The following is a 21433-nucleotide window of genomic DNA, read 5'->3' as shown; positions in this document are numbered from 1 at the left end:
AAAATGAGATAATAAAATAAATGATTACTTTGTCATTAAAGATCCTATTGCACGTATTGAGAGCAGGGGCGTGAATCCTGGTGTCCTGACTATATTGCACTCCCTGAAGCATACACAATGTTCGTTTAATGCCACATGTGTTGTTCAAGTATTGTACATAGTCTTCTCCTCGTCATCTCTCTTATAGGTTCTTCACTTCTCGCAGTGCTTCAAGGGTTGCAGAGGAAATAATATCGAGGCTAGAAGCTTAGTATGTGCGCAGGTTTATTTGGAATATCATTTAGTTTTTGGCAATTTTCAAATGAAAAAAAAAACAGCACATCAAAAGAAAGCAAAATATTCGAAGAAAATGCAAGTTTTTGAACGTAATCTTCAGTCACATCTTTAAACAAATATATTGTAAAAAGGTTTCTCATGTTAACGACTTATAAACCTGACTTATAAACCAAGTAAAAACAAAAAGCAGGAACGTTTACATAAGAATGAATCACAATTGGCGATACTTAAAAAACAGTGCAATACTGACTGATCCTCACATTTACACATAATGTAGCCTCTTTTAAAAATACTTTCTTAAAAACTTAAGTGAGTTTTTAAAACAGAGAAAACGTTTGGTGATTATGATACACAATGTATCGTAGATAATTTGCTGCATGTACAAGATACTCCTTGTTTTTTGAGCGTTTTCTGATTCTTTTTTTTTTCTAAATTAAGGTTTCTGATTTAAAAACGGACCAAACACGTTTTTGCCAAAGATAAATGTCTCCACCTAGAGGCAACAACAGTTAGCTGTCCATGTTACCCATTTAACACAAGAAAGAGAACCAGAAATGCTGTGGGGGTTCGTGACTCTGATTAGCCATACTGTAGATCAGCCGACGTCTAAGACTCGTTTGCTTAAATTATCTTTAGTAGGTTCTAGAATCAGTGATAATAAGGGACAGTGAATTTTTTCTTTTGATCTAGCTATTTTATTCTCCTCCTTCAGTGATAACTGCTCATTTGTGTTTTAACATGAGAAGGGAATCTACAGGAAAACGTGTCGTTATTTTTAGCAACGTGCTAAAATCATCCAGCATGATGAGCAGCTAAGTGTGAAGAAGATTAGGCAGACTTTCTCATGGTGTCATTGAAGAACAATCAGGCCTAATTTAAACGTTCAGAAAGTTTTTAGAGTACCAAAGCTAGTAAGCTCAATTAAACTTTTATTTGAAATGATTAATATTAACAAAAAATTGATTTTACTCAATAAGTGCCATATATTTGTCATTTCTACAGTCACTCAAGATTTAGGGAATTGGTGTCCAATTTGCAAAATTCAGTTTTCTTGCAAAGTTACTTGTATATTTTAACTTGCTTACTCCTGGTCTAATTTAAACAAGAATAACAACTAAAACAAGATTCAAACAATATGGAATAGAATAAAAAATAATACACACCTGCCTGCATGTTTATGTATCAGACAACACAGAAGATTATATAAATGTGCTCAAAAGGAACATTTGCTTCTAATACACTGGGAATATATCTTTTTATGTTTCACATTGGAAATAAAACGTGTTTTGTATTGCATGACAAAACATAAATAAGCAAAGTGTTCTTGAATATAAAAAGACTTGCATACATTCAGTATGTATAGCATAAAAAATAAAAAAAACATAATAACAATAATTAAACATCTTCAGTCTGTGCTGTAATAAAAAAATGGACCACGACAGAACATTTCTGAAAGCTGCAAGTGAAACTTCATTCATTAGCACTTAATGCAATCAAGGTGAACCACAATGCACCTTAATTAACTGCTTAATCCCCTCTGGTAATTGCTGTCTACCTGCTAAAATACAGCCAGATACTTCATACAGGAAATCTCTTACTGTACGTGTCACTTTCAGCACACATGCAACATCACCATGGCCCTCACCAGGACGAGCTAAGTGGATTAAAGTGAATGCTGGGATGACTGGATGGAGGAATAAATGAATGGAGTGGATGGATAAATTGATGGATGGAGAGATGAATGGACCGGATTTCCTTTAATTAAGTGCATTGCTCGTTGTGTTTTTCCACTTAGAATGATCACAGTACAAATTCATCACAAAGGCATTAAGAATGAAATAAAGAGGCATTTTACCAGTAACAGTTCATACTGTTACACAGGCTTCAATAGAAAATGTCAATTCTCATTATTTTGGATGCTTTAAAATACAGTTGCTACAGGTCACAAGATATGAAATGGCCATGTTCCTAAAATAATTACAATTATTTACTTAAATTAAAATTCCTAAAGCTTGCCACTGTTTTCTGAAAGGCAAAAATCCTGATAATATCAGTTTAGATGTATTAGTCCATGGTAACTCAGAAACATATCGTGGACAGCATCTTGGACGAGACACCAGTCCATCACACACAAGCAAAGAAAGACAATTTAGAAATACCATTTAACCTAACAAGCAGGCCTCCAGAATGTGGCAGGAAAAACCGTGTTTTGCATAGTTTTGAAAAGCATGTGGCTTTCCATAGTTTCTCTATGCTTATCCTGCCATTTCTTTGTCTTTACCTTTGTTCTCTGGGATTTGTATCATGCCTTGCCAACGGATTTCAAATAATTTGACAGTTATAGGTAATACCTTTTTTATGGTTTGGACCCATCTTCCAAAATACCCAGAGCAAACATTTGACAATTTTATAGACTGGATAGATGAAGACCCACTGTGTAAATGATGAAGTGTGGAGATCACTTGTCTGTGAACCCGTCAACAAACATTTTAGCAGAACACAAGAAATTTCTGTTCTTTTGAGTGCTTACTGAGCACGAGAACCGTAACTCCCTTGAGTCGCGAATTGTGACTGAAGGCTTCCTACACATCAGTTTGTGACCAAGGAGTTCACAAAGAGACTGGAAACATAGCATAGCAGCAATGCTGCTGGTTTCCTTGGTCCAGTTCCAGACTGATGTACCATCTTTGTGGTTTGTATGTTTTCCCCTTGTTCTCATGGGCTTTCGTGGCATGTGCAAGTTACCTCTGACCTTCCAGAGACCTACTGTACGAGCTACTGTAGGTTAATCAGTATCTCTGAAGTGTCCGCATGTCTGTGTAGCCCCATCTTCCGCTCCTCTGGGATGAGCTTTTCGGAGGCTGCTGAGAACCTTAACAGCAATAAGTACAGTAGCTTTCTGATCGTCGATGGTTTGATGGTTTGAAAGGAAGTCATCAGCATTTACCCACGACAGCTACAACTGTTCAAACTGATTGGAAATAAATGAACTGTTTAGGTGAGGAGAGTAATAAGTGACTGTATTACTGTAAAAATAATGCTACAAAATACTGCAAAGAAGCATCCACTGTTTCTAATGATAAGAGAGGAATAGAATATGTGTGGATAATATAATTGGGTATTTTAGTCAATTTAGTACTGACAGTTTTTTTGAAGAACTTTTGCTCAAGTTTAAATGTAATCCTTCAGGATTTTGATGGGACATTTTAAAATGTATTTGGATTGTTGCATCTTATTTTAATTATGCAAACTTAGAGATATGCCTTTTTAACCAATAACATCACTTCAATAATGAAAAATGGAAGCTAGAATAGATGCAATTTGGGATTGCAGTAGGCAACATTGCTTATTTTATGGGTAAATCTATATTCAGACTCTGCAAACCCAGAATGTGGCTTGTATTGTGTACAGATGAATGTGTAACTTTTGGAAGTAGTAATTTGGGTCTGAATACCTTTAACTCCACACATTCTGTAGAACCACAATTCCCAGCAACCTGAAACAACCACCTGTCCACTCCAAAGCCTCACCTGACCATAAACAGAAGACTGCATTGCAGACATTACCTCATCTCTCTGGCTTTGCCCTTGGATTTGTTAGAAGCTTCTCTTGTCTAGACACTGAAGTGGATTGTATCACATCAGCACATAGCATCAGAGGTTAAAAAGCAGAAAAAGTCAATTAGATGTAATGAATGTAATACATAGCAACTGCTGGGATTTTCTTTTAATTGATGTTTTAAAGTAAATAAGGAGTAAATAAAAAGAAACATGTTAAAAAGGAGTATTTAGTTAAATAAAATACAGAAGGTTATAAAACATTTTTGTCCCAGCTATGTAATATCTCTGTTTGGCTCTATATATGTAGACGTGCCTAAGTTAGATGCTCCCCAGAAATCAATAAAAAACAAATTCAGTCTTCATCTTTTGTTTTTTCTTAAGTTGTACAGTGAGTTAAAGTGACATTGAAGGGCTTGTGATGGGATAAGTTCCATTCTGCATCTCTGCAGCCATGTCTGGTCAATTATTCCTTATTTCTGTTGTAACCTGTCATGGTTTTATCCAGCAAGTGTTTGGTGAACAGCAGTCAAGCTACACCTTATGCAAATTTAGAATCAGTAACGGACTAATTATTATTTATTTCTGTATAAAAATGCCGTCAGGATGGTACTGTATTTAGCAGTACAGAACAGTACACACTTTGAGGCATCAGCAACAGCTTCCATATTAAGGGTAAACCTAAATCAGTAACACCCATTAAGCCAGAATACTTCAGTGCTGCAAAAACCCTTCTCCGCAGCCTTTGTGTTGTACAGCAGCAAAGCCCAGCACTGTGTATTAAACTGCTAAGTCGTCAACTCTCAATTTGTTGCTGGATCCACTGTTCTTGCTCAGCCTGCGCTTATCCTTACAAAAGCCGTTGTGCAAGTTAGGGGGGGCCGACGTGTTGGAGGAGTCACTTCCCTGCATGTAACTCATCTGGAGGAAGTCCTCAACATCCAGGTTGTCCCGGCTCTGGTGGCGTTCGGTGGCCAGGTTGACCGAATTCTGCTGGTTGGCCATCTTGTTGTTGAAGGGGTTGCACCCCGTCTCGGGGGCCGTGACACACTGATTGAAATCTGGAGGGGGCGTGCAAGCCCTGGACGGCCTTGCTGGATGTTCGGTCTCCTTGGAGTCCAGCACAGGTGCGTGGGAGGCCGCATAAGCTCTCATGATCGCCTTGAGTTTCTTCCAGCCCAGGTGGTAGAGCTCTATCAAGCTGAGTAAGAGTGAGAGTGCGGCCACCGCCAGCATGAATACAATAAACACGTTCTTCTCCGTCGGCCTCGACATGTAGCAGTTGACCTTGTTGGGACAAGGCCAGTTTTCGCAGGTGTAGAGAGCCTTGAGGAGGACACCATATATGAGATACTGTCCCACAATGAAGGACACTTCCAGGACAGTTCTGATGAGGATGCTGAACACGTACGTCTTCAGCAACGCCCCTTTCAGCTTGATCTTTCCCATCGCTTCCTCCCTGGTGGACACCTCCAGCTTTTCTTCTAGGTACTCCTTCTGTCCGCTCGGGGCCTGGTCCTCCTGCTCCCTCTGCCTCTTCTTCTCCTCCATCCGGACGGTGTGCAGAGCGTGTCCCATGTAGATGAGGGAGGGGGTTGAAACAAATACAATCTGCAGCACCCAGTAGCGGATGTGCGAGATGGGGAAAGCTTTGTCATAGCACACATTGGTGCAACCAGGCTGCAGAGTGTCGCACTCGAAGTCGGATTGCTCATCTCCCCACGAGGACTCCGCTGCCGTGCCCAGCACCAGGATTCGGAAGATGAAGAGAACAGTGAGCCAAACCTTTCCCACTGATGTCGAGTGTTCTTGTACTTCTTCAAGGATATTTCCCAGAAGACTCCAATCGCCCATCACTGCTTCCACCTACTTGAGATGGGACCTGCCATAGGTGGTAAGGAGAGAGAGGGAATGGTTACGTTTTCCGCTCTTGACAGAGGGGCTTCATTTCATATTTCATTCCATTATGGATATATCTTAAGGCACAGTGCCTTGATAGCCAAGACCTATAAAGACTGCCTCTTGTCTTGAAACCAAAAATCTGCTTTGTAGAACCCTCTTCAGGGTGCACATGTATGCCAGCAGTAAGCTTACTTTGGGTACAGAAAATAAGATGGTATTGACTTTCTCCATACCCTTGCCTACCACTGTCACGAACCACATTCCTACGAGCACCTCTCCCTGCCAACACCCGCGCACGAATTAATCAATTGTCATCCCTCACACTCTTCCCTATTTACACCCTCTCACTCCACTCAGTCCCCGCTCACTAGTGAGAATAACCTTTGGCTTTCTCTTGTGCACGTAAACTACTCTCGACCTGATTTCTGGCTCCCCGACCTTGTTTTCCTCCTGCTTCGACTTCGTCTCGCCTCTCGTTTTGGATTTGGATACTCTCGAGCTGACTCTTGTGATACCCGACCTTGCTCTTCTACCTCGACTACGACTTTTGCCTTTTGTCTTTGGGATTTGGACGCCAATCACAAGCTGCCTACAGTCTCAGCGCCGCATAGGGCCCAACCAGGTGCTCCTAACGCCATCCATGACAACCACAGCACAAATAACTCAGTGTATTTAGTCAGATGTGACAAAATGATTGTAAAGTATTTATACATTTTAGTAGTATAATTTTCTAGTAATGCCTATACTTGTAGGTCACTGATGTCAGAAAAATGTACCTGTTTTCTAGTTAAAAGTCAGGACCCAAGCTCAAAAATGCAACTAGAGTGATAGTAATGAACATTTCTTTATTCTGAAAAGAGACCTTGTAGACTGTCCTCAAAACCATAGCTAGCTTTGCCTTACTTCTGAGTGTAAGGCATTCCAGTTGCTGGGAATCACCTGCTTGATGTTCTGCTTTATAACAAAGACCTTACCTGAGAACATCATTCACATCCACTTGTCAGTAACCCACGTACCCCATGAACACAATAGGTTAAAGAAAACATCAACAGCTTGTTTATAATATTCTATGTAAAAAAAAACTCAGGTTAGACAGACACACCCTTTATCTTTCTTTTTAATGCCAGCTTCTCGTCTGGAGCTTCAAAATACAGTCATCTACTGTGCTGACAGTGAGGGTGGGCAAGATGGGTCACATGGTCTCCTTAGGTTTCTAACACTTTATTATGTTTTTCTCCACTTCCTTTTCAACAATTACAGTCACCTTGGAGGTAATTGTCCATATCATTTATTCCCATTAATGGCAACTACTACAGATTGCTTGAAGGAAATCAAAGGCAAAAATCTACTGCTTTGAAAGCTATCAGTTCATTATTATGATACTTCATCATTTCGATGGTGGAGTGTAATAATAATAAGCAGCGCTGTAAATTCTTTCTATATATCAGCTGCTACATCTCTTACATGTTTCCGGAAAGCTTCCTCATCACAGGGAGTGGGAAAAGCTCAGCTGCAGCTCAACAGAGGAATTTTGACAGCTTGTAAATAACGATTTATAAATAGCGATTTCGCTCTGTGAAAGCTTGAGAGAGCAACAGCATGGGCCCTCTGACGGCCAGCTTTCCCACAACACACTCAGCGAAGGGGAGGGGCTTGGGAAGAATCAGATGTCCATCTTAAAACAATATACATATATTTACAGTGCAGTACTGTACGTCTTTATAAATTTGGCTGGAGCACAACAAGGGTTATTTGTGGGTCTGAGAACTCCAACTTATTGTTTAAACTCTTTGCCTGTTATACTGTATATAGAGGCCTGTGTGAATAAGTCATCAGCTGGTGGGTGTTGTGAGAGTATGGTTTTACCCATTTAAAACCCCCTATATTGATTGATTTCTATGGGACAGCACGTTGCTGCAGCAGTTAGCATTGCTTCCTCACAGTGTTTGGGCATGATTGTGTGCATGTCTGTGTTTCTGCTCTGTGATGGACTGGTGACCTGTCCAGGATGTATCCCGTCCTGCTTCTGTTGCTTTCTGGGATAGGCCCTGTCTTCCCACATGATCTTAGATACGTATATATGAAATTGATTAAATTTTTTATCTTATGTTTTGTGCATTTTGTAAAATATTTGTGTTTTATCGGATGATTCCTGCTTACACTGAGGTGAAGGAATGAGGTGTGATATTGTGACATACAGTATACTTGAACACCGTGCGAAGCACACACAGACAGCTTTGTAATGACATGCAGCACTGTTCACTCTGTTTTTTAGACTTTATCTTTTTGCAATTATACAATGAAAGAATGGGCAGACAATAAATGCTAATTTTTCTGAAATATGTGATACTGGCTGCAGTATCACAGATACTGGCTGCAGTGATGAGATACTGGCTGCAGTGTCAAAGTTTCAATGAAAAGGTAATACTTGATTTTCCATTAGCATCCATTATGATCTACTCACAAAAAGACAACAGAAACAAGCAATAAGGCTTATAAAGGTGTTTCAGAGTATTTTCTAAAAAAAAGACCTAAAAGTCCTATTCAATTCAATAAGAAATTACCTTTCCTGCAAAAATCCTTGTGAATTAATTTATTTCTACTTAGAATAAAACATAGTATTTAGCATGTTCAATTAATTAATGCAAAATATGTGCAAAATGTATAAATTAAATGACATATTAAAAAATATCAAATGCTACATGAAACATTTTAGATAATACTTTCAGATTCCTTAATGGGATTCAGAATTAGATTAATTAATGGGATTTTAATTACCTCTCTCAGAGTCTTCTTGATTTTGGTTGTCCCTGTGATGACAGTATTCTATTTTTTTAAGTAACTCATCTAAAATAAACCTAGGTGAGGAAGATTTCACAAGCATAAACAGTATTATTGCAAATTACAATTTGAGTGAAATCCTGTCTAAGGAGAAGTAACTAAAACAAGGATCTCCGGTCTGGCACAATGAACTTTTCTGATGTGCCTACCCTCAAATAAAACAATCTATTTTGGGCAGGAACTGAGATGTCTTCAGCTCCTATTTGATTATATTTCTACACAGAAATTAGTTGCGTGGAAAGAGGTAAGACAGTAGGTTTCATTTTACTAGTGCAAAATCTATGGAATTTGAGCAATTTTTATCATCTCTTACAGTTATTTAATTTACCCTCTCTCTCTTATGTGAGCTTTTACATTCTTTTTTGCGTTTGACATATTATTTAAGTTTTCACTGAACAAACAGACAAAAACAACTTTTTTTGAGTAGAGGTTTTTTCCTTATTAAAATAATTCACGTGTTGAAAAGCATACATGATTCAGGGAAAAGTTCGACAATACTGTGAATGTCGAGCATGATTTGCTTTCAAAACTCATTTCTCGGTGATCTCTTGCAAGGAACAACTCTACACCTTCTGTGTTTCATGGTACATATGTCCTTTTCTGCTCTGTAAAAAAAACAGTTGGCAGTAAAGCCTTAAGTTACAGGGCCCCTAGCTTATGGAACAGTCTCCCACCCCATGTTTGGGATACTGAGTCAATCTCAGTATTCAAATCCAGACTGAAGTCCTATTACTACAACCTAGCCTACTCACACCTTACAACATAGCCTGCTGCAACCATGGCTGCTAGTGCTGCTGTACATGCCATTGTGTGTCTCTATGTTGGCCCACCAGGTAGATACATCTGTTCTGACCAAACTATCCTATTTTCCTCCCCATATGTCCGGATGGCGCCCGGGCTGGGCACCATCTGAGTTGGATGCTGCATCATTGCCATGGATCCAAGAGGGACATCGTGGATATAGCTATCGTTTAGGAGGAATTTGCTGGTCTACAGAGATCTGCATGGAGTACTGACATACAGAAGACATGATGGATGGATTAATACCCTTATTCATTTATTCCTTTTTTTAATTGTATAATGTTAGCATGCCCAAAGGGGTTGGGTGGCCAGTTGACCTTGGACCCCCAGAGGTTTTTTTTCTCCTTACTAAGGAGTTTTGGGTTCCTCTCCTCCGTTGTTTTCTGCTCTTTTCTGTTCTGTATTCACAACATGTACTGTATGGTCACTTGCTTTGTTAAGCCCCTTGGGGCAACCTTGTTGTGAAAGGCGCTATATAAAATAAACTGAATTTAATTAATTAGTTCTAATAAAAACACACATGAACAAATAGTAACAAAACAACAAAAAGTGTGTTCTTGGTAATTTTACCATTTACAATATTACAAATTGTACAATTTGTTGAACTTTGCAGTTCTCAGTAAATAAAGTATAGCATTTTTGGCTGACTGACTTGTTCTGACACCAGTTAAAGAAGTTGATGAACTGGAACATTTCTGACATCATCCAGTGGCCCTTGAGCACACTTGGATGAAGTGAAGTAGAGAAAGATAATGCTAACCTAAAACGTCACCTAATGCCCAAATGTGTCCACATTGTGGCAAACTGTGTTGACATTTGAATCACTGAATGTACCAGCAAGGGCTTTGAAATCAACACTACAGCTAGATACAGTACAGACTAGAACAAAAAATGCACACATGGATACTTCTCTTTCTTCAGAACGTTTAGCATTTCAATCTGGCTTTAAGACCTAAGAGGTGTAAAAATGTGACATCTGTCTTTATTGTCAAAAAACTTTTTTCTGGACTGCCTCCCCAAGTTAACAATTCTATGAACCAAAGACTTGAGGGGGACTAAGTGGAGAAACATATCTCAAGAGGAAAAGGTTGATAAAATGCATTTTGAACTGTACGTAACATACAATCTAAAACCAAAGTGGTTAAACTGTGAAAAAGGTTTTGAAAGTATCCCTTAAGCTGTGTAATTGTTCAGTCTTGTGCTTAAGGGATTGTTACACATATTAGTTAGCAGTTAATCAATTTAGTCACAAATAAAGTAAGAATAAAACAAGTATTTCTTACCAGATGCGATAGACACGATTGCCCTGTAATCCATGTATCATTAGAGAGTGGCATTCAATATCCAAGCTCTCTGAACTTGTTCTCCAACAGGGATGTATAATGGGAAAGTCCAACTTATTCCCATGGGAGACTGTATTTTTTTAAAAGGGGAGTAAGAGCACAGGGAAAAAAAATCTGCTAAAATTGAGGGAGGGGCAACATACAGTTTATGCAGCTTTTGCCATCAATTCGGGTTCTCCTTTTGAACGTTAAATGTGTTTGCTAATAGTATGCTGCATGCACGCATATAAAATGTATTTCTGAGCTTAACAAGCAAATAAGCTTTGGGCTCAGATGGTTTCGTATTAGAATGCATTATCTCATTTCCACAGCTCTTTCAAAAACAAACTGCAAACTTAAACTTTGATTCAGCTTAAATTGGACTTTCATTTGTATTCGAGAGGCACGGCTTAGAGTGTTAGTAATAAAAGGGTTCACCTGTACATATAACCTGAGTACAGAGTTATTTTTCATGCATACATTTTCTGAGCCTGTTTTTAATCCATTCTTTGGCTTTGTAACATCACCATTTCATTTCCTGTCTTTGAGGATTTTGTTTGAGAGTTTAAGTGCTTTTAGCTTATTGGAGTAGTGCATTTCTTTAACCTGGGAATATATCTCAGTGCTCTTCTCTGTGCTGATTTCAGACCAAGAATATACTGTATTTTGTACTTCGTGGTGACCAAAACTTTGTAAAACAATGCAAATTAAGTCTTACTAGTGCATTGCATAATTTTATCATAACATTTCTTGATTTAAATTCCATGCTTTACATTTTTATTACTTCCCCATAATGACAATAATTTGAAAACAATGTTTCAATATAGATATCTCCAGTACATTTTTTTAAATTTCAACATTCAGTGTTTACCACCTAATATATTTTGAATATGTTTCTGTTACTTCCTTTTAACACTCGGCAATAGTCTACAATAACTATAATCTATCAGATATTTGCCCAGTTAATTAATTATTTCTAATTAATTATTATATTAATTATTTCTAAGTATTTTTTAATTTTGTTTGTATCTTCTACAGTGTCTGCCATCTCTATTTTGGTATCATCTGCAAATTTACTAATTATACCAGAATCTAGAATGATATAAATTGGGTAGAGCATTGGTCCTGAAACCATGCTAGCTGTCAACCAGAATCTTCTTTCCTTATAAATAATCTCATAGTTTAGTTTTAATTATCATTTCCATTACCTTACATGTAATAAAGTAAGATTCGAGTAATAGGTTTATTCCATGCTGAAAAGAGAAGAAAGAAACCACAATGTTGTGTTTTTTTCTTTCTGTTTTCAGCATGGAATAAACTTATTACTTACGCAGCTACCCACCTGAACTACATAGTAAGATTAATTTGTTTGTATTTTTTGGCTCAGTTTGATCACCCTTCTTATAAATGGGAGCTACATAGGAATTTTCCAGTCAATGGAAAGGTGTCTCCATACTCCTAGACGACACAATAAGTGAAACCTTCAACCTTCCACTCACAACCAGACGTCTCACCACAAGACTGAGTTTCTTATTCTTCCTCTACTAATAAGATGTCTCACTGTGAGACTGAGGTTCTTACTCTTTCTTTACCAACAAGGTGTCACACCATGAGACCGAGTGTCTCACTGTCACAAGTGTCAAGTCCAACCCTGAGCAGACAACCTCCATCTACTTTCTGAACCTTTATGCAGGGACATTGGCTTCCAAACAGGTGACACCAATCTCCTAATAACCTCATGGACATTTAGATGATTAATTTTCTTTATGCCATCCTCTGGTGGCCTAGCCCATGTTACACACTCCAGATGGGGTTGCTCTGTGACAATGCCTCAGACAGAAAATTAAATTCAGTTAGCCTGTGATTAAGAACATGGAGACTAGATTCTGGTATTCTAAATCCCAGGTGACCATATCAACCCAGTTGTCCTTTATCTACCCAGAGGACTGTGCCAGGACAAGTGCTTGAATCTGACTACCTTTAGGTCAGGCACAGATGGAACTGTTAGGGCATTTGAGCTACTAGCAACCAAACAAGCAAGCTGGTCCAAAAGACTTCCTTTCATTTGCAACCTTTAATTATTCTGTTAGATTTTGTTGAAATACTGCTTATCTTGGAACTTCTGGTAGAGCTGTTTCTGTTTTGTCTTAATTTATAGTTTTGCATTTTTATCGGAACAACACAAACTCAAGTCACTACAACTTCATGAACCTGCTCAGTATGCCTTAGGAAAATATTTGTCTCTGGCTACATTCTTGCTTCCTCTTCTTTCCACTGTGTAAGAGTTTAGCACACCTGAGATACTGCATGGAAAAGCAAAGACCCCAGCTTTGGAAAAGCTTTGGAAACAAAGGGCTCTAGAACTGTTAGTATGGGAGCTCAAAAAATAAAACCACAGTTCTTCACAGGATCAGAACTACAGAAAGAGGAGTGGAGTGTTGAGTTATTTTGGTAACATTTCCCTGTATACAGTAAGTGCGGCAAAAAATATCACATCAGGTATCTGTTTTTCAAACATTCATTTCTCCTACTTTCTGATAGGACTAGTACACCTTCACACCTTACTTTTTATTTGGACTCAATGGACATACTGTACCGTAATAAATTCCTATGCTTGTGAACTTATCTTCTCTGGAATATCTCATATTATCAGTCCAAGCAGATCACCTAAACGCTGCCTTCTGTCTGTCTTAGCATGGACAGTTGCCTAGTGTGGGAACAGAACCCTATGTTGTTTTATAGGGGAACAGGAAAATATCCATCTGTTCAAAGCTGAAAGGTTTATTTGGCGTCTTTCTTTTTTTTCTGAAGGAAGCAATTTTAAACAATATGATTTCCTAGTGACCAAGCTCCAAAAAGGAAATCGCCCTCATAAGAGGGCCCAGTTCCACAAAAGGTAAAAGGACAGGAAAAGTCAATGAGCAATAATTCAGAGTTCCAATACAATGCACCTGACTGAATGCTGAATAGAACAGATTTCAATCAGATCTCCTTTAATTGTTTGTTCAGGGATAATAGCTGAGATAAGTCAGAAGAGAAAGACTGGAGCATGATGGGAGACCGTGGGGGAGACAGAGACTGTGACAGAGAGTACGAATGTGATACTAGCACAGAAACCAGACACCTTTACACCAACCATGCATTTTAGAAAAAAGATGTAACTAAAAAAGATTAGATTAGTTGAAAATTATTCTGGGTAGGCAACCTTTCCCATCAAAATATTTCCCGTTATGCGTTTGGAAGCTATAAAGACGATTAGTTCTATTCATGCTTTGGATCTGATTAAAGACCTTCCTCGACTTTTTTTAAACATAAATTATGTTTTATGTTGCTTATGTTGCTTAGTTTTGAGTCAGTGTTTGTTAACTCTCATCCCCACAAGGAGAGAGGGGGGATCTAATAATTACTAAAAGAGATTAATATTATTGTTTTAAGTTTCTTGGTGTTTGCGCATGTTTACAAAGTAATTCAAATTAAGTTGTTTGAAACCTGGTATTAAGTTACATCAAAATAATATAGCTCAAGTGATTTTATATTATAATAAGTTATTATCCAATCAATCAATCAATCATTACGTCTTTATTTGTTATAGTACCCGTTTCAACAAAATGCTACAGAATATTTTAAGTGCTAAATGGACAATAAGATCTAAATGGACAACATTAGAGGTATAGTGCTATCTAATACATTGTTTTACGTCATACTAAGACCATTAATGCAAGTAACTTTGTGTCAAGGGTAAATAATACCTTTGTGGGCTATCATACACAGATATCTTATTCACCTCTTATCTTATTTGTCTTCTTGTGATATCATTTTATGCAACAATCATAGTATGTAAAGATTTTTAGACTTTTAAGATTGGATTGTGAATTGAGAGAGACCGTGAATGTGTCCTTACGTACTCAGTTTACATAGACCCACCCCCTTACACAAATTAGGGCCGCACTAAGACATGTGAGGATACAATACTTCCACACACATTACTGTAGAGTCAAGGGAATGGAGATTCAACAGCCAGTGGCAACATTTCAAGATTCCAGGTCTCTGGCCAACGCAGGGATCTCTGTGGCACAGCTAGCTGAGGATATCCTTGCCAGCTCCAGTCCACCCAATCCTTCTGGGGCTCATTTAGGAAATCCCAAATCCAGACTCACTCATACCCACAATATCCAGATGACAAGACCTGTCTCTGAAGCAGTTTCTTGGCTAGCTGAGTCATTTTTAAATTTTGAAACAAAGTTTCAGTTCAAGGTCCATTACTTGAAATAATAAAGCTCAAAGCAATATTTTTTGAGAAGCTTGTTTTGAATTAACAAAAAAGGGTTTGAAACAAACTTCTCACTGAAATGGACTGCCTTTCCACTAGAGGAAACCATTGCTTGTTTTTATTGTGTATTGATTTAATCTTGAGTGTGTTTTTTGTTGTTTTGTATGGTAATGGCAAAGACAAATGTCCACAATTCTGCATACAGTATATAGAGAGACAATGTGCAGTTTAGTAAATACTGTACTTTGGTCATGACTGCAATAAGATGCAGAAAATGTTTAAGAACATATAATTTCACATGTTCCTGATATAAAGAAAGAAAGTTTTTTTTGTAAAATTATTTAAAATGGGAGTTTTTTTAACATGTAAAACACTACCAAGGAGAATGGAAGGCTACTCTCGAAACAGCACAAGGAAGTAAATGTGGTTTCATATCCAGTGTAGAATACTGCTGTTCTATATTTACAAGATATTGTACTAACACTTCTGTTGTACAACGCCCTTCTGTGAGAGTAGGTGCAAATAAAAATCATTTTGGAAACAAGTGTCAGGCCTATTTCACTAGTCATAAGAACAAATGCTAGCAAAGCAGATTTTGTCTTTTCATTTATTTGTTCCAAGAAGAATGTATTCTTAAAATACTTTGAGGAGGGTGGAACAAAATATTTAGTTTGACAACTTTAAGTATTGTATCTGGGCTGCTTTTAGATGAATCCAAATATCTCTGCACTACAGATGTGTTACAAAGGGGACTGGATTGATAAAAATCAGAAGTCAGAAATCCAGATCAGAGATCCACTTGTCAAGCAAGCTATTTTAGTATATTTCCAAAAATATGCCTGAATTTCCCTCAACCCAAAATTATTTTACCGAACCTGTTTTCTCAGCCTGCATAAGTGGAAACATCAGCAGGGGGCATGATTGATTTAGAAATTCAGACTCTGCACAGAATCCTGAACTAAAAGATAATTCTGTGCGTTTAAAAGTAGCTTTACTCTGAGGGTTCACTTCAGCTCTCTTTGTGCTACAAATGTATGGTCAGCACTTTGATTCAGTGGCTACAGATCACCACTATTATAAATAACTAATTATGCATTTCTCTCTTCTGAAACCTGAAAATTGTAAACATTCTCACTCTCCAGAGGGTTAGAATTCAGCACAAATGCCCAATTTGATACAGAAAATATTTGTATGTGCATTTTTTGGTAAAGTTAACTGTAAATTGTTAAATATTTACTTAAATTGTCAATAGTACATCATCATACTTTATTGTCCTGATTGTGAACATTCAGTGACGGAAGGCAAATGCTGGCAAGGAGAACTGACACATGCAGTATGCCACAGTGTATTCACAGAAAGATCTGAAGCAGTCAGGCGCACGGCAGGGGACTGCAGTGAGTGGGCAAGTGCTTCAGCTGTTCAATTTCCTGGGTCATGACTGGTCCCAAACGTTTGGAATGGCTAAAACTCAGGGCTGGACCTGGGGAACCCACTGTGTCAGCCCTTTGCTGGGTTTTCTCAGAAAAACTCGCACTGTATATGTATCCTCTGTGCTCCAGCTCTGCCAAATCTATGACAGCACCTCAGCTACTTCCCTGTGAAGCTTTTAACAAGTCCCACCATAAATATTTAGAAAGTTGACTCATTTTTTCCACCCATTTCACCAGCATATCTCAGCACAGCGGCTGGTATTTACAGTGATGTTACATTAGTGGTCCTTCCTTATGGAAGGGAAGAGTTTTGGGCACAGTCCAATGAAGCCAACCTGGACTGTGGTGAAGCAGATTAGGCTACAACATCCTGATACTACAACGGGTGGTGCAGTGGCTAAGGATCTGCGCCTGTGGCTGGAAGGTTGCCGGTTTGTATCCTACTCCACTGGGCCCCTGAGCAAGGCCCTTAACCCCAACTGCTCCAGGGGCGCCGTATAAATGGCTGACCCTGTGCTTTGACCCTAAGCTTCTCTCCCTGTCTGTGTGTCTCATGGAGAGCAAGTTGGGGTCTGTGAAAAGACAAATTCCTAATACAAGAAAGTGTATATGGTCAATACAGATAAATATAAACTCCTTTCTTTTAGATATAATTGTCCAAACTGGCTGTCTATTGTGTGAAACCAATTGAAGCCCTTCTGTTCAGACGTATATGAAATCTGAAGAACAAAATCAATGATTCCTGTCCCTTTAGGAAACAGACATCTTTCTAAAGAATATCTGAACACTGTAACACAGTTTCGTCACAGAAAAGTTTCAAATGTATCCTATATCAACTGTCCAGGGTTCTTCTGGGACCGTGGAAAGGAATGTCCAGGACATCTCTGACAATTTTCAGAGCCGTCAGTCCTCTTGTAATGAGTATGTGACTGGACGCAGCAGACGTAACTGAGCACAGCTGGAATGAAAACAAACAGACACTCCAGGAGCCAGAACTCTGCCCCAGACTGTATCGAGAGCATGGCAATATGCTCTCTGTGCTACCTCTAAATGGCTGTGATTAATGAATGTGGTGTGTCTTTTAAGTGGTAAAAAAAATAAATAAGAAATCTTCTCACAAACGCATAACGGGAAATATTTTGATGGGAAAGGTTGCCTACCCAGAATAATTTTCAAGAGCTAGTGAATGTGCAAAGAGATAAGTAGAGTGTGCTGAGCCTGCAATAACAGTCCAGGAAGCTATAAAGACAGGTGGCTGCATGGCATGTTTGCTTAGATGTTTCCTGTATTTGATATCAGACACATTGCAGGAATGAAGGAGAATTGTGTTTGATCGAAAACCCTGTGTTCCAAAGGTGTAGTTCAGTTTTGTCATTTATTCACTTAAGCACTGTTTTCTTAGCTTCAACCCTGTCGAATGGAAGGGCATGAATCAGACACCAGCAAACACAGCAAGACCATCAGAAGCCAAAAGCACTGCTAAAAGGGGATTTATAATGCAGTGAAGCGCCTTGAAATGAGAAAAAATGTGAAAGTAAATGGGGATCATTTTGGTTTTAGCCCCAGTTTGTATGTAATGTGTTCTGTAAATTTACTAATTCATTAGAGCTTAAAACACAAACCTTCATGAATGCTTGATCTGAGAAGAGCTTCATCTGCAAGGTTTTTCCAATTTAACAAATTTTACTGAACACTGAAGTCATTGAGGAAATATTTATTCAGACCTCTTAGTTCTCAAACCAATCTACCATTTTTTTTCTTGAAATAAATGTAATGATTAAGATTCCTATGTAAAACCAGACATACTGTACATACATTATTACAACTCAATTATAAATGGATACTTTTGTCATAACACAATGTATTAATAAAGTAATATATCTAAATATTCACAAAGCAATTTAAGATTTTGATTAATATTTAATATTTGATTTATATTATGATTTGTGTTTAGCATAATTAATCCAGCCCCTTTAGACAAGAACAGAAATTAGTGCACGTTACAAAACAGAAAATGCCAACTCATTTTGGATTGTAAATTACTTCTTGCAGGAACCTGCTTTGCACAAAATAGATGAAATATAATAAAACATAAATCCTTCAGATCAACTCACCGTGACTTTCAGAGCATATGCAGTCATTTTTTAAAAGAAAAACTTTTTGTTCATTGTTAAAATAGAACACTTGTATTAAATATTTAACTATCTTGACATATTTTGCCATTTTACATTTTGGTGATATGTTGTTTGCCCACTACAGCGAAATCTCAAGAATCAGCTTTGGTGAAAAAAAGTGAATGAAATACAATTGTAAATATCCATTCAATCGGATTGGTAAAAGAAGATGGCAGTTAATTCCTTTGTAATGCAGTTACAGAATTACTTAATTAAACAACAGCAAGTTTCTTAGATAAAGAGGTGGCAATCTGTGAATGATCCTTTAAGATTAGTATTTTACAAGTCCTCTATTGTACTCCTGACAACAAAATGTCCAGCTAGCATTCTGTGAGAAGTAATAACATGTCTGCATCCACTGGGATTAAGGCGCTCCTTAATGCCAAAGCAGTTAGAGCCCATGTGACTGTTAAATGTCAAGGTGGGAGAAAATTCACCTGAGTGGCCCACAATTCACCTAGCAACTCTTACCTTTCTTCTTGCAGACAGCATGCAGGCATTCAGTATCAGTTTCTACAGGCAGATCTTGCAGGACTATCAAGGCAACTGGCTTGCTTCTGTGTGTGTGAGCCACTTTAAGCTTTCATCGCCCTGAGCTATCTATAAAAAGCAGTCGTACGTACCAATGGACTTTGTTTAACTGTTTGTTACCTGATTGTCTGCAGCACACAGAAGTCCTGTCCTGCAGGAAAAGGCATGTAGAAGCTCCGTGGAAGAGTCTGAATAGACCCCTTCTGGAAAACCTTAGAGGCCAGGAGAGTCCTCTGGGCTGACAAACAGTGGCAGCTGTGAGCCGGCTACTTTTATTTAAAGGAGTGCTTACAGATTAGGATATAAATGTAATCTTACGCAGGGTGCATTGTAAGAAATGCCTGGCATTGCTTCAGCATTTCCTCTCAAGCACCCCTGCCTCCCAACCACCCACCCACCGCAGTCGCCCCTTCTTGGCTCCCTGGTCCTCTATTTTCATGAGAAGAATACATCTGCACCAGAAGGGAAGTGAGATTGTATTTAGAAAACAATGGGAATTCTGCCGCTATGCCTCCGGCTCCCGTGTCTCAGCCCCACACTAACAATGCAATCCACAACTCTTGCAGTCAAAGCTGAAGCTGAAGTTCGATCTGGCCATAAAGCTTTCCCATATTTTACCCCACTTTTTTTCCCCAGCACGTGTGTATACAGAGTTTGTTTACAGCTCCTTATGGAGTTAATGTTGTGTAGTGTTGATCAATGCTCCATATCCTAGGGACTATAGTGCCAATTTCGCATTCTCTGAGACATGTACAGTACTAAACATCTAACCAGACAGAATGGCAACAGCTTTTACCACAAGACCTGTGAGCCATTTGCCAGTACAACCAGCTACACCAAAGATTGCCATCTCTCATTTTTGTATAATGTGTGAAAGGTATGTGTAATGTATTGAAAAACAAGACAAACTAAGAAACTAAGACAAACTAAGGCCTCCTCTAACAAGAGGGGGCCTTTTGGCCCATTTTGTTCATTTAGAAGTTAGTAGGTAATTGACCTGAGGATCCTATTCAGTCATTTTTTAAAAGAAGCCAGTTTATCGGCTTCAACAACATGGTTGGGTAGTTTGATCCACATGTCCACAGAGAACATAAGAAATTTGCAATTTACTCACAAAAGGAACTTTAGTATTTGAATTAATAATATTGATGATAATAACTAAGCTCTGGCTCCTTCGTGACCCTGTACTTAGAAAATGGATGAATGGATGGATAATAATAACTGGGAGTATTTTTCCTGTCACTTTTACTGGATAATTTAGTTTAAAATAAGTCTAATTTTTTTTTATGTATACAAATCTATTCCTCGGCTGCTTTCACCGTATATTCAAGACTGGAAATAATTCTAACCAGAGGACAGAGTGGGTATATCAGATAAATGATAGAGTAACCTTGTGTGTAAAAATGGTGATGTCCAATGCAGTGCTGTGCTGACAATGGCTTTGTCACACACCAGAACACACTGGTGAACTGAGAAGTGTGGTGAACACACTGGTGAGCTGGGAGGAAAATAAATCACTGCTTTAGCTATAAACGTCACTGCCCGACTTTCTCCCTGCTTCTCCCAGGGCCATGTGTGATCCACAGAAGAGAGCTGAAGAAACTTCTACTGCTGTTGATAAGAACAGAAAACACAAACCTCTCCAAAGTGATGTCAGTTTCCTCATGGTACATTCTCTGTCTGATAAGCAATAATCCTGTGGATCTTATGAATGACCTGGCTGCAAAAAACTAATGTTAATGCTTCTGTGAGACCTGTAACACACAATGGTCCGCAAGGGCATATACAGTAGTTGCTCACTCTGATCCACCATGCTAATCCCTCATGCGAGCATCTGACTGGACAGGGATTCATCTACCAGCATGACAACGACCCCAAGTACACAACCAGTAGAGACAGAAGCAGCCCGGGACAGGAAGAGGCTGATGGGACAACCGCACACGTCATGCCCTTCACAAACACTCTTTAACAACATCCACAAGGCTTCACGGGCTAGACCCCAGGGGCACAGAAGAGAAAGAGCAACCGGACAACATGGATGAGCTGTGCTCCAGGATATTTGGAAACGATGTTTTACACTTCATCATTGAGGGGGCATGAAAACGAGATGTCAAGCTCTGAATAAAGCCAAGAGCTCACATACCAATCACTAGGATTTAGAACAAAGTATTCATTTTTTTGTTGCACATGTTCTGTAAAAGTGAATAGTGCTATTTATATGTGCTTTTGGTTAATTGATTGGCTATCCACGGTATCCCTCGTGGTTGAGGGCGATTGTCTTCTGGGTATTCGAAGGTGACTGATAACACTGTTAAGGGCTTTTCATGTT

The 21433-nt window shown here is 38.6% G+C and overlaps 1 protein-coding gene across 4 annotated transcripts; it reads right to left on the bottom strand.

The window, feature by feature from the left end:
• Positions 1 to 250: 250 nt before the first annotated feature.
• On the bottom strand, positions 251 to 19354 carry LOC148835923 (gap junction alpha-5 protein-like). Of its 4 annotated transcripts, none has more exons than XM_088912637.1 (2): positions 19225 to 19354; positions 251 to 5715 (listed from the first exon to the last, which is right to left on the bottom strand). In XM_088912637.1, the coding sequence occupies exon 2, from the start codon at positions 5685 to 5687 to the stop codon at positions 4614 to 4616; it is 1074 nt and encodes a 357-aa protein (XP_088768763.1). In that variant the 5' UTR covers positions 5688 to 5715; positions 19225 to 19354; the 3' UTR covers positions 251 to 4613. The 4 variants fall into 4 exon arrangements, with proteins under 4 accessions (XP_088768763.1, XP_088768764.1, XP_088768766.1 ...); XM_088912638.1 differs by lacking the exon at positions 19225 to 19354 and adding an exon at positions 19045 to 19129; XM_088912640.1 differs by lacking the exon at positions 19225 to 19354 and adding an exon at positions 7200 to 7220.
• Positions 19355 to 21433: the final 2079 nt, after the last annotated feature.

Source organism: Atractosteus spatula, chromosome 4 (assembly GCF_055471065.1).
Source record: "Atractosteus spatula isolate fAtrSpa1 chromosome 4, fAtrSpa1.hap1, whole genome shotgun sequence".
NCBI lineage: Eukaryota > Metazoa > Chordata > Actinopteri > Semionotiformes > Lepisosteidae > Atractosteus > Atractosteus spatula.
This window is presented reverse-complemented; position numbering and strand designations above follow the sequence as displayed.